Below are 14,167 nucleotides of genomic sequence, written 5' to 3'. Positions count from 1 at the left end.
CACTTTGATAAGAAGTTTGAAACACGTTGGAGTAACAAGGCAAACTTGGAGAGCGTGGCTGCGACATACGGCTTAAGCCAGCAACTGATTACTTGGTACACTGACGGATCCCTCACAACAGAGGGAGCGGGTGCCGGTGTTATTGGTCCAAGGAAACTGTACTTCGAGCCAATGGGCAGGTACACTAGCATATTCTAGGCGGAAATATACGCCGTAGACAAATGTGCCTCATTTAATTTGCAAGAAACTACAGGGGGCAGAACATTGCTATTCTCACCGATAGCCAAGCAGCGATCAAGTCACTTAGGTCCAACCAGGTGAACTCTAAACTGGAATAGGAACGCCTTGAGAGACTGAATACACTCCGCTCGTCCAAAAAGGTTTGGATACTTTGGGTTCCAGACCATGCTGGGTTGGAAGGCAACAAGGCAGCGGACGAACTAGTTAAGGAGGGAGCAGGGACGAATTTACACCGGCCAGAACCCTTCTGTTGAATCGGAAACGGTTTCATGGCTATGACACTAAGAAATGAAGAGGAGCGGTTGAGGGAAATATACTGGGCGGGTCTACCAGGGATAGAGCAGTCCAGGGTGCTAATTGAGGGATACGAAACCATGCGGACAAAGGATTGGTTAAACCTCACCAAGAAGAACCTCCAAATCATAGTGGGAATTCTTACTGGTCACTGTCGGCTAAACTATCACCTAAGGAAGCTAGGGATATCAACAGACACTGCCTGCAGGTTTTGTGAGGAGTATGACGAAACCTCTATACACGTCCTGGGATAGTGTCCGGCATTTGTGCAAAGTAGGTCGAGACATCTGGGAGAACACTTAATACCAGATGCAAAGCTGAAACATCTGGAAGTAGGGAACATACTAAAGTTCCTAACGGTTACAGGCTTGCTTGAGATATTATGATCAATAGGACACTATAACCAATTAAAAGGGCACAATAGTTCTTTAAGGATGCGGTGCGACTTTCTCTTAACAGAATAATAATGTCAACCTTATAATGAATACTGTGCAAATGAAAAGCATGTAAAAGAGACGAAGATGTTACGTTGGACTAGTGGCATCACACGTTTTGATCACATCCGAAATGAGGATATCCGCGATCGTTATGGGGTTGCACCGATCGTGGAAAAGTTGCGAGAGAGACGTCTTCGATGCTATGATCACGCAATTCGTGCTAACGAGAATTCACTTGCGAAGATTGTTCTGAACATCAAAGTCGATGGTTAACGACCAAAAGGCAGGCCTAGACAACGGTGGCTTGATACGCTGGATGGGGATTTAAAAGCCTGGAGATTACACCCAGATCAGGCATTCGATAGAGCCAAATGGCGAAACCGATTACGACGAGCCGACCCCGCTTGTGAACGGGACAAAGGCTGAAGAAAAAGAAGAAGGAAAGCATGCAGAAGGATGAGATATGACCAAACCAACCGTGAAATAATCCGAGCCAGATCACTTGGTTCGAGCAGATCAAAATAGATTTATTTAGATTGGAGGGGGAGGGGGAGGATCAAATCCGGGTAAAATGTTCCGTTACGTTTGCTGGTTGTCGATAATGGTTATTTGATAGAATACTGTCAAAGGGGCGACTAATCAGAGGCTTTGAGGTATTCAGCTGTTCCTAACTTTTGTCATGTACAATATTTTTTGTGCTTACAATAAAAAGTTAAAACTAAGTTAAAAGAACAAAATAATCCAATAACTGACCTGCTTTTCATAACTAACAATTGCTTTGTTCGATGGCTAATTTTACGGGGTACTGTTCCTTTGCTTGATTCTGAACATAAACCGCATGAGATGTACTTTGACCTGAAACAAAAATGCCTTACCAAGAACCAATGAATAATGAAAAAGTGACGGGGCGGACCCGGAAAAAGGGATGTTTTCAATTCTATGAAAAATCGACCAAAGACGCAGAATTAGTAACGAAACCAAAGCGACGCGAATGTCATCAAGTGGCTGTAAAATGTGAACGTTAACTCTGCATCACAAACTCACTTATACAACCGTCAATTAAATGGATTTTTTTAGCGAAATGAGACTTTTGAAAAATTCAAGATGTATGAATTGTACAATGTAAACTAGGAGTGTATTTATTGCTTTGTTGATATCTTAAAATTCTTTAAATATCTTAACTTACCCCAATGTGTATTGCATACTTTATTACGAATTATGCAGAAACATTCAATCCCCTAAAAAAATGATAAACGACAAACATATGAACCCGTCGTGTTTGTCTAAATAAGCAGAAATTTTCCATTCACGCGTAACTCACACACTATGTATTCTTGGTTAACTACAAAACAACTCTTGAGAAAAAATTAAAATCCTGTTGATTTGTGTTAGATATTTTAACATTTACACATTAGTGTAATTCTCAAATATTTACTAACTAAAAATTAGATGAACGGAAACAAACAAATCATATACTTGACTACTTTTAGTACTTTTTTTTTCATCTTTTTATTAATAGATATATTCTTTTTAATTCTCTCTTCTTTAATTTTTTATTGATCTACAAACACAAAAACTTAAAAATTAAATAACAAAATTTGTTGCATTTTTAATGAATGATAAATGTTCTTTTATTTTAAATATAATTACTTTTTATAAGTTCTCTTTTCTATATGTAAACTTCATTCTTTTGCGTGTTGTGTGTATTTTTTTCTTTGCATATTAATAATAATTAAAGTATTATATCAACATGTACCGGAAAATAAAGAGAAAGAAAGAAAAATGCATGTGTGTATCTCATAATACTAAAAATATAAAACAAACAAGTAAAACAGTAGAAAATATATTGATTGATTGATTTGTTAGTTGTGTAGAACATTAAAAAAGAAAACAAAAATATACAATAAAAATGTAAAATTTCACTATTATAAAAACAAGTTCCTTCTCGCGATATTTTATCAATTTTTCCTACAAGAAAACAAAATAATCATCTGCGAAAAAAATATTTCGGTGTTCAATTAGTTGCCACACATTCTCTATTTGTTTTATTTATGTTTTTGTTTCCCAACTTCTGCGCTTTATAGTTAACTATTTTCCAAAGTGAAAAAATAGTTTTACATTCAAATCACTAAATTGTAAATATCTGGCTTGCGAAAAAGCATAGTTAGACTTGTATTTGTAGTATAAAAACAATTGGCTAAAACGATACAAGTGAAATTTTCTAATACAATATTACTTTGAAAAAATATTTGCAATATCAAGACCCGAAACGAACGAAATCTTTGTTATCTACGTATGCCACTCCGAAAAATAGAGGTCAAAACAGAAAAGAAGACTTTTTTGCTAATTTATTTATTACATTAACTACTTTCTCACACAGATCATTACTCAAAGACTTACGAGACACATTCGTGTATTATATAAATTGTGAAACACATTCTTTTTCTTTAATTTATTAATTTAATAAATTACAATTATTCAATTTATTTGCCTTAATTACAAGTTTACTGTTTTACAAGTTCTCTCTCTTTTTTTATTTTGTAATCTACATACAAATGAAATATTTAGAGTTCTCCTTCCTCATTATCCCTATGAATATGTTATTAAAATATATAGTCCTAGTGGCTTTGTTTATAAATAAATTGATTTTTTTTTACTAGAAAGAAAGAAAAAGATGCAAACTAAATGAGATTTGACTTTATACAATCGCAATAAAAATATTTTCTGTTTCAACCTCTGTGTGTAGCCTTGCTATTCTGTCCAGTATTTACTATGATCGACATTCTGCTTGATCCGTTTATTAATTTACCTCATTTTGCTATATGTAATCATTATTTGAAGAGTTTCTCTTTTGTTGTATCTTCTTCTCTAAGATGTGTGATAAAATTAAAAGCAGAAAAATATATCTTTTCCTTTATTTCTTAATTATTTATATATTACTTTTTATCAATTATTATTCTAGAATTTTTTCAGATTTATTTTATTTTCTTCTAGATGATTTGTTTTGTTTTGTTGTTAATAGTTTTACATAATAAAATGAACAGCGTAAATGTTCTCATTTCGAAAATATTCATCTTTACGGAAACAAATGACTTTTGAGGATGTAATGAATGTTTACTTGTATATGTATAGATGATTTCATTTTGATTGTTATTTTGTGTCTATGTTTTCGCGTTTCTGGTGGTGGTAGGGTGTTTATTGTATTCTTCTGTGCAAGTACTTTTGTTTCTTTTCAGTGTAATGCGCATTTGACTTTGTTGTTGTTTATCCTTTTCTGCGTGTGCATCCCTTTGAAAGATTTTCCTCACTAATCACGCATACTGCGGGGCTATCTTAGAAACGTATAATAATAAAAAAAAAAACAAAAATAATCATCTTTTATCTTTCTTGCTTCTAGGTAATTGTTTTTGCTTTCTCCCTTCCGACGTTGCGTTTTTCTATTTTTTGTTTATAGTTTGTTAGTTTTGCTTTACGTTATGCTTATTTCTGAAGTTAATGTTATATTTAGTTTATTTTAATTTTTTCTTGGCTGTATTTTTCCTTTTTTTAAGTTTAGCTGTATCTTTTTTATTTTAAATTAATAGTAGACATGACGACGACAATATGACGGTGTTATTCTTCTCCTGTGGATGAATTGTGATGTTATCTGGAAAATAAAAATTTGGTTATTTTAACTAGTGTTAAAAATGTGAATAGGAAGGAAGTTAAACTTTGCCCAGCGGTTGATCAATCAAGTATACACAAAGCTTTCAAATGTAACATTCCAGAAGAAAGAATGCAACGGAAGCGTTGTAGTGTCCGCGGCTTAGCGGTATTCCGGTATTCCACTGGCCTTTTCCGGGGCCGATCTGACCAAATAATGCATTCAATAATGTGTAATGTTTCCTTTATCCTCACATTTTTTCTACCCTTTCAGTTTTCCCAATTATCCTTCTTTATTTCACAATTCCCATCCCGATTTTCATTTAAATACAATACAATTTCAACTAATTAAATTTTCTTATGTTTTAAACAATCCAACCACTGGTCACTTTCCCTTAAGTTTCATAGTTCAATTTCACTTAAACTATTTCAAAATCTATTTCTTATAAAATTGCTCGTATTGCACATTTTTGGGTGTAGACAGGCAATTGTTCATGGCTGAGGGGAATGACCTGTCGCACACTTCACCAAAAATGTATGTTGCTTTTGACGATGAACCGCTATGAACCGGGAATGAAATTACCGGGACAGAGACTGGCTGATAGAGGGATAGCTAATGAGCTGGACAGGTGTAGTAAGCGAATCTGGTCAGTGCAGTTGAATTTCAAAGAAAGTGCGTGCGTTATGTGAAAATTTGTAATTTTATGAAAATAAATCCGTGAGTCAAAAGACGTGAAAATTTTTATATTCAAGCGGTCAATGCGGAAAACAGATTAGAACCCAAAGTTCTGGGAAATCATCTAGGCGGCTACGTGCGTTTTGGCACCAGGGATGCAGTACGTATCGGACCATTCGGACACATTGTCTGACCAGATAATTTCGTATTCGAACAATGTGGTGCAGATTATAACTGGGCCAAAGGACACTACACAGAAGGGCTGAATTAGTTGATTCATTATTGGAGTTTTTACGAAAAGAAAATCGCGAGTTACAGAAACTTGAGTTTTGAAAAATAATTCTTAGTTCGCTGGATTGCATTTTGGTTCGTGGGAGGCCCATTGAAGAGGATTGCGTGCGCTTGATGCGTCCCTATTGACTTTTTAATATTTTTTTAGTAATTGAAATAGCTCCACGCACGGAATTTAGCAGAACATGAAAGAGTATGCATCGAGCGTGGAAAACTAAGCAAAGCAGGAAAAGTTGTGCCTTCGCCTGCTTATACTTGAATTGTGTTTGCTGTGCTATGCCAAGCCCAGGAAAATTCATCTCGGGTTCGTCCAAGACTAGGATAGGTAAGTGCTCGACAGAAGCGTATCTTCAATTTGTTAATAAGTAATCCAAATGTGGGGAATTTTTCTTATAGTTTTAAGCATCAACTAATTATCGCTCTAATTTGAGAACAAACTTTTTCCCTTTTCCTCCTTAACCCCGTGAAGCTCTTATTACATAAAGGGACATCCTCGGGATCTCAGGTGCCTCGCCTCAAAAAATATCTGAGCCAAGCGAAACATCAGTCGGGGATTCGGGTCCGAAGTTTTACGGCTCCAAACGCGGGGTCGTGCTGTCTTTTTTTTGTATCTCAGCTCCAGATTTATCTCGCGTGTACTTCATTTCGATTGGTGCACTTTAATCCACATTGAGTATTTTTCGAGATCCCGTGCGTACCCACGCACGATAAAGGACACGTGAATTTTTGTGAAAATGACACGTGAGGGATCGAAGCACAGAGACGTGCAAACACATGTCGACGGAGCACTTCGGTGGAACTTCAATATTTGCGGGCAGACTTTCACGATCAACTTCGTCAACTTTTTAGATTTTTGGGGTAGCTCTCCCCTCTTGCCGCTCAGGATGGTCCTCTGACCATTGCGATCTCAATTTGTCATTACAGGGTATTGGTTCATACACTATAAAAGCAATGTTCAAATCTTTGACGATAAAACTCTCCCAAGAGTATATCTGATAACATACCTTCTGTATAAGGTTCCAATTAAGGCATCTAAATACATAAAGAAATATTCTCCCCTGTGAAATATCAGCTGAACGAAAAGTTAACTAGATAAAGTGTACTGTATTCATCGGCGGAGTTTTTTATCTCATCCGATTTCGCGGAATAAGGACTAAGGAGAGTGAAATTAAGTATATTTTCTCTTGACACTAATACATTTTGCATAACTTTCAATAAGTTCATTTATCTCTTGCAAAAATAACTTCTTTGTCTCCAAAATGAACAGAAATCGGATAGATGGCGAGAATATTTCGAGCAGATTTCAACTGAAGAGTTTGCTCATCCTCCACTTCCACAATCTTTGCCGACATTTGGAGCAGTTCCACCTGTCAGCGCAATTGGTGCTCAGAAGTGGCGATTGAAGAAGACGGGGCGGCAACCCTGTCGGCTGAACCAAAACCACCTCCATAGTGATGGCACCGGGAGACGCTGTACTCACTTTGGTTTGCCGGCCGTGATGCAGTAGGCGAATGCTCCAAAGGCCTAATTAGGGCGATCAGACCTGAGTCTGCATGGGGACTCATCTGAAGTGGCAATCGTCACGAAACCTTACCAGGGGTATTCTGGTACCATGGGAACCGGGATAGCACCTGGACTCTCGTACTTCGGGTAAAGTCCCGTTGTATGTGAGTACAGCTCGGTTGTTTGCGGTTGACCCGCTAGTGGGATTTTCATGGGGGTTGTAGTGATGTTCAGCAAGAAGAGACCTTCGGGCCTCGGCGTGGTGTTGCGTTTCAACACGGGTGCCGTACTCCTTAATTCGGTAGAGATTTAGGTATGTCTTGCATCCACCAGTATGAATGCTAAGCCATGCACTTGGTATAGACTGGTACCGTTGTTGCTTGTCTCAATGGGGCTCTGATTGCGGTTACAAAATCAATCCGTGTTCTAAGAAGACCGTGGGATTAAGTCTTCCAGACAGGTGCTCACGTAAAACCCTCAAGGACTTAACTGTCAGCGCAACTGAAGTCGAGGAGCCAATAAAACTAATGAAATCGGGGAAAACCACAGGACCTGACGACATCGCATCTGAGCTCTGAAAAGCGAAGAGTTGGGACCCGAGACTGTGGCTCAGTGAATTCTTCAATCGGGTTATTTAGGAAGAACACCATATGACTGGCAAGAAAGTACACTGTTCCAATATGGAAAAAGAAAAGTAGTCCAGAAGAATGTTCAAATTACCCTCCCATCCGATTACTATCCCATACCATGCAGATTTTTGAACGCATTCTTGACAACCGTATTCGCGAAACCATTGAAATAACCGTGAATCAAGCCGGATTTGTCAAAAACTGCGGAACTACTGACGCTGCTCAGTTGCTCATGAAGAAACATCGTGAGAAGCATCGCCCTCTTTACATTGCCTTTCTGGATCTAGAGAAAGCGTTTGACCGTGTGCCACACAAACTCATCTGGTACGCTTTACGACAACACATAGTACCAGAAGAACTCGTGCGCTGGGTCAATTGTTCTACCACGATCCGAAAAGTAAAGTTCGAAGTATGCCGGGTGTATCAAAGCCGATGCGTGTCTCTGTTGGTGTTCATCATGGAAGCGCCCTCTCACCATCACCACTCCTCTTTGTTCTTGTTATCGCCACCGTCACACGGGATATCCAACGTCCAGCGCCCTACACACTGCTTTATGCAGATGATGTTTTCCTAGCATTTGGTAGCAAAAATGATCTCGAGCAAAAATGGAATGATCGCCTCATGCAACACGGTCTCAGATTGAATCTAAACAAAACTGAATTTTTGACGACCGATCCCCACGAAACACACACAATCACTGTCATCGGCAGTGATCTGCCCAGAACTGAGCGATTTAAATACCTCCGATCAACGCTATCAGCCAATAGAGAACTGCGTTATGAAATTGCTTCACGCATTAACGCAACCTGGGTGAAGTGGCGATCTACAACTGGTGTTCTTTGTGAGCGACGTATCAACGGACGTCTCAAATCTAAAATTTACCACAATGTCGTCCGTCCAGCAGCCCTTTATGGTTCTGAGTGTAGGCCGACTATAAAAGACAATGAACGGCGTCTTGCGATAATGGAGACGAAGATGTTACGTTGGACTAATGGCGTGGCACGTTTTGATCACATCCGAAATAAGGATTTCCGCGATCGTTATGGGGTTGAATCGATCGGGGAAAAACTGCGAAAGAGGCGTCTTGAATGGTATGGTCACGCAATTCATGCTAACGAGAATTCACTTGCCAAGATTGTTCTGAACATCGAAGTCGATGGTAAACGACCAAAAGGCAGGCCTAAACAACGGTGGCTTGATACGTTGGATGGGGATTTAAAAGCCTAGAGTCCACCCAGATCAGGCATTCGATAAAGCCAAATGGCGAAATTGATCACGACGAGCCGACCCCGCTTGTGAACGGGACAAAGGCTGAAGAAAAGGAAGAGTCTTGTTGGCTGTTGACCTTTGAATCTGTTCCTGTAGTTTCCTGCAATTAATATAATAGGTTGATATGCGGATTTAAGACGTTGGTATGATTGCATAAGTGGGGCTATGGAACGACTTTAGCACGACGCTTCGAGGAATGCCTGTTTTTTTCTATCGCTCCGAACGTAGAGGAGGATCGTATATGTTGGAGATAACTATTCGGATTAATCATGACAAACGCAGATCTAAATTTATCTAAAACCATTGATCGTGCAAACCCGCTAGCACGTGCAGTAGGACTAAAGTAATCCATCAATACCCACTTGTCTGCTTTTGTGCCAACCAGGCTCGGGAATGCGAAAAGGTAATTTTGGACATTTTAGACTCTCCCCTCACTTTATGTGTAAAAATTAAAGTGCCTAAATACTATGGAGCGTTGGATTCGTACTAGAATTTATCTAGAACCCAAAAATTCAAAGAGAGTTACGAAAAAATTTAATTGGACCGCGCACATAGAGCCGGACAAGTTATGACCGCAGTTGAAGGTGAAAATTCCTGATGCATCGCATCCTTATTTGATGATTCTTTTGCCTTAGGTGTTGGTGAGGCGCGGCCTATCTTATTTCGGCATTTCCTGGCCATCAAATACAGAAATACGATCTGTTGCGAATTTCCTCTCTCGATCGAAACATCCGGATCCCGAATTTTCCGGTCGCGGTTTCTAATTTTTCTGTTCGTTCGTTCGGTTACTTTTCACGGGTTCTCATTCCAATGCAATTTCAATCCAGTATGAATCAAGAAACAGAAAGCTTTATATGTGAAGTGAGGGGATTGAAATATTCAAATGGACCCACCCCATTGGGGAATCTGGCATAGAAGTCTGCGAGGGCGTATCGATGGGAACCTTCACGCGAGCTGCATTAATATCCTTATAACTTGGAATTTTATCAAAAAAGCTAGACATTTGTAGCACTAGCGAAAGCCTGAAAGAAGATATTTCACCCTCAAAAATCAAAGAAAAATTAAAGCAGCAAACAATGTCCTTTAATCACACCTTTGAAATTTCCAAATTTAAGAAAAAACATCGAATGGAAGCCATATTACTCATCCATAGATGGATTTTCGAAAATCTTGTTAGGAACTTAATTTTTTGGGTTGTCCAAACCCCACAGCCATTGTCGCAGTAGTAATAGTACATTTTGAATTTTTCGTCCAAAATAAGCTCCTCTCGGACTACTATTGATTACTTCTCCTGGTATTTTATTTATTTCTATTCTTAATACTTTCTACTGCAGAAACTACCCTTATTTCCAACATCAACAGGTAAAAATAGACTCCGTGAGCCATACCACTTTTTGTCGAAGAATAGTTAAAAATCATCTAACACTGATTGATAAAGGTTTACTCGAATTTGAAGCAATATGGAAAAAGGGGATCGTACTCACCTATAAAAGTTCATATTGACGCAGATGCATTCTTTGTATAATGTCTCGACAATCATTGAACACCCGTTTTATGTTTTCCGTATCAACAGCACATGTAAAATGAGGATAGCAATAATGTTTACCATCACCACTAGCTGTTGAAATGCGCTGTTTGGAAAAAAAATCAAATCATTAGTCCATCATTAATATTACAAATCATTCCTGCAGTAATCTTACCAAAAATTCATCACGAATGAAATATTTTGCTCTAATTACTTCTGGATCTTCTCCAGGTTCTATAAGTGCGTCATCTGCAAGTGATAAGTAATGCGATAAATATTTAAAGTCGTGCAATAATAAATTAATGCAGTTTTTAGGTACTCCTGCAATCAACAGTTCACTTACTTGGCGTTTGATATCTGTTAAATTCGGCAAAATAATCAGATAATTTGCTTTTACCAGCCTTGATTTTCTCTGCTAATAAATCTTGCTTGTTAAGGAATAAAATTACAGAAATTGTACGTAACCATCTGAAATTAAAGTAAAATAAAAGTTTAGAAACTTTCAAACTTGAACAAATCCCAGCAACGTTTACCTATTATTCCAAATGCTTTTAAATAAATCAAGTGACTCTCTAAGTCGATTTTGTGTTGGATCTTCACGAAGAACCATATTATAACTAGAACAGGCAGTTACAAAAATAATTGCAGTTACATCATTAAAACACTGAATCCATTTTCGACGTTCGTCTCGCTGTCCACCGACATCAAACATACTGAAGGAGAAAGTAATATTTTCAGCACCTCTCATCACTCTATTAAACCATTGCTACTTACTGAAAATTAACCTTATCAACTTGAAATCTAGTTTCGAAAATTCCCGACGTCAAGACACGACATCGTAATATATCCTGCTCATTTGGTGTATAGTCTGGTTGTTTAATTATACTCACACGATCTAAGAAACTGTAAGAGAATAGTTTGAAACATTGAGTATTATTTAAAATGGTTTAGAATTCGGGGAGTATAATTTACGCTTTTAGCAAAAATTTAGATTCTAATAAATATGGATCTCAAATTAACTTACTATTTAGCACAGTCGATTAATTGATATTCATTTGATCTTTCATATGTTTGTTGAACACCACGATCTTTCCACAGCTCTTCTGTGTGCTCGTAAAATTCTGGAGGGTAATTAAAGTCAGGATCTGGAAGAAAATAGAAAAGACATAATTAGTATAATTTAATAATAATAATGACAGAATGGTTTTCAACTATCAAGACACTTCATTAGGTTCATCAGAATAACATTCAAAATTCATATTTGTGTGGGGAGAAGTTCATCGACTTTATGGCACGCCTACGTGTCGTACACTGTGTAACCTCGCATAGCTGCTTCCGTTGCTGATCTTTCTAAAGCGTTATTGAAAAGGAACAAGTTGGAAACCTGAAAGGTCTTGAGTATTTCCTTCCCATTTGAATATAGCTCGCAGTGCATATATATGTAGTAATTTAGACTATTCACTTGTACGATAGTCAGTTAATTATAAACAGGAATTTGGTAATCATGCGTTGTTGGAGCGTACGAAAGCTTTAATTTTTTCTCACCAATTCGGTCTGAGTCTCCCTACTCTCCTTCCGCTTCCGCTACCAATATTCTTCTTATTCAGTCTTAATTAGAGCAAGGAAAGAGCTTCTTCTGTTGCGAAGCGAATTAAAAAGGTCCTGACGTGAGAAGAATTCAAACATTCTGAAATTTTAGAACGCTTACAGGCGCAATTCGGGGCTGAAGTTCTCTGTAAAACCCGCATGTAAGAATGACCCAAACGTTTTGATGAAGGTGCAAATTAGAGTCACAATTGGCGTCCTCGAACTTCCATCACAGACGAAAACATCGTTGCAATTAGGGAGCTTTTAAAGGAAGACCGGCGCCTCACCGTCGACGAAATTCCTTCTTCGGTCGATCTTAGACAATGGAGTGTATATTCCATCATCAGATTTCTCTGTCGTATTGTCACCTATGATGGGGCATGAGTTTACCTGCCTAGATTTGCGTTAATAATCATCGGTTTGGTCCGTTGAAGGAAGCTATTGGAGGTCAAAAGTTCAATCTCGATGAAGAGGTTAACTCTTTGTGCGCTTATGAAAAAATGTTTTAATACAAGGAAACTATTTCCAAAAATAAAAAATCTTCTTTTTCTTCAGCCTTTGTCCCGTTCACAAGCGGGGTCGGCTCGTCGTGATCGGCTTCGCCATTTGGCTTTATCGAATGCCTGATCTGGGTGTAATCTCGAGGCTTTCAAATCCCCATCCAGCGTATCAAGCCACCGTTGCTTAGGTCTTCCTTTTGGTCGTTTACCATCGACTTCGATGTTCAGACCAATCTTGGCAAGTGAATTCTCGTTTGCACGAATTGCGTGACCATACCATCGAAGACGCCTCTCTCGCAACTTTTCCACGATCGGTGCAACCCCATAACGATCGCGGATATCCTCATTTCGGATGTGATCTAAACGTATGACGCCACTAGTCCAACGTAGCATCTTCGTCTCCATTATCGCAAGACGCCGTTCATTGTCTTTTATGGTTGGCCAACACTCCGAACCATAGAGAGCGACTGGACGGACGACATTGCGGTAAATTTTAGATTTGAGACGTTCGTTGATACGTCGATCAAAAAGGACAACAGTTGTGGAACGCCACTTCATCCAGGTTGCGTTAATGCGTGAAGCAATTTCATAACGCAGCTCTCCATTGGCTGATAGCGTTGACCCGAGGTATTTAAATCGCTCAGTTCTGGGCAGATCACTGCCGCTGACAGTGATTATGCCTGTTTCATGGGGATCGGTCGTCAAAAATTCAGTTTTGTTTAAATTCAATCTGAGACCGTGTTGCATGAGGCGATCATTCCATTTTTGAACAAGTTGCTCGAGATCATTTTTGCTATCAGATGCTAGGAAAACATAATCTGCATAAAGCAGTGTGTAGGGCGCTGGACGTTGGATATCCCGTGTGACGGTGTTCATAACAAGGACAAAGAGGAGTGGTGAGAGGGCACTTCCTTGATGAACTCCAACAGAGACACGAAGCGGTTTTGATACATCCGCCATACTTCGAACTTTACTTTTCGGATCGTGGTAGAGCAATTGAACCCAGCGCACGAGTTCTTCTGGCACAAAGTGTTGTCGTAAAGCATACCAGATGAGTTCGTGTGGTACACGGTCAAACGCTTTCTCTAGATCCACAAAGGCAATGTAAAGAGGGCGATGCTTCTCACGGTGTTTCTCCATGAGTAACCGCGCAACGTGCATTGCGTCAGTAGTTCCGCAGTTCTTGACAAATCCGGCTTGATTCACGCTTATTTCAAGGATTTCGCGAATACGGTTATCAAGAATGCGTTCAAAAATCTTCATGATATGGGAAAATAACCGGATCGGACGGTAATTTGAACATTTTGCTGGACTACCTTTCTTTTTCCATATTGGAAGAGTGGTGCTTTCTTGCCAGTCAGATGGTGTTCTTCCTTCCTGAATAACCCGATTAAAGAATTCACTGAGCCACAGTGCTGAATCCCAGCTCTTCGCTTTCCAGAGCTCAGATGCGATGTCGTCAGGTCCTGTGGCTTTCCCCGATTTCATTCGTTTTATTGCCTCCCCGAGTTCAGTTGCGCTGACTGGTGGAACTGCTCCAAATGTCGGCAATGATTGTGGAAGTGGAGGGTGAG

The 14,167-nt window shown here is 38.9% G+C and overlaps 1 protein-coding gene across 6 annotated transcripts in view; it reads right to left on the bottom strand.

The window, feature by feature from the left end:
- Positions 1-2,572: 2,572 nt before the first annotated feature.
- LOC119653501 (guanine nucleotide-binding protein G(s) subunit alpha) overlaps positions 2,573-14,167 on the bottom strand; it is a 132,536-nt gene continuing 120,941 nt past the window's right edge. For all 6 annotated transcript variants that reach the window (XM_038058151.1, XM_038058156.1, XM_038058153.1 and 3 more), the window contains 7 exons: positions 11,531-11,651; positions 11,281-11,409; positions 11,040-11,219; positions 10,850-10,974; positions 10,682-10,755; positions 10,466-10,612; positions 2,573-4,617 (listed from right to left, as the gene is read on the bottom strand). In XM_038058151.1, coding sequence (XP_037914079.1) covers positions 10,466-10,612; positions 10,682-10,755; positions 10,850-10,974; positions 11,040-11,219; positions 11,281-11,409; positions 11,531-11,651 — 776 coding nt within the window. In that variant the 3' untranslated portion in view covers positions 2,573-4,617. The remainder of the gene's footprint in view (positions 4,618-10,465; positions 10,613-10,681; positions 10,756-10,849; positions 10,975-11,039; positions 11,220-11,280; positions 11,410-11,530; positions 11,652-14,167) is intronic.

This window comes from Hermetia illucens, chromosome 4 (genome assembly GCF_905115235.1).
Source record: "Hermetia illucens chromosome 4, iHerIll2.2.curated.20191125, whole genome shotgun sequence".
NCBI classification, from domain to species: Eukaryota; Metazoa; Arthropoda; class Insecta; order Diptera; family Stratiomyidae; genus Hermetia; species Hermetia illucens.
The sequence above is the reverse complement of the archived record's forward strand: the minus strand, read 5'-3'. Positions and strand labels throughout refer to the sequence as shown.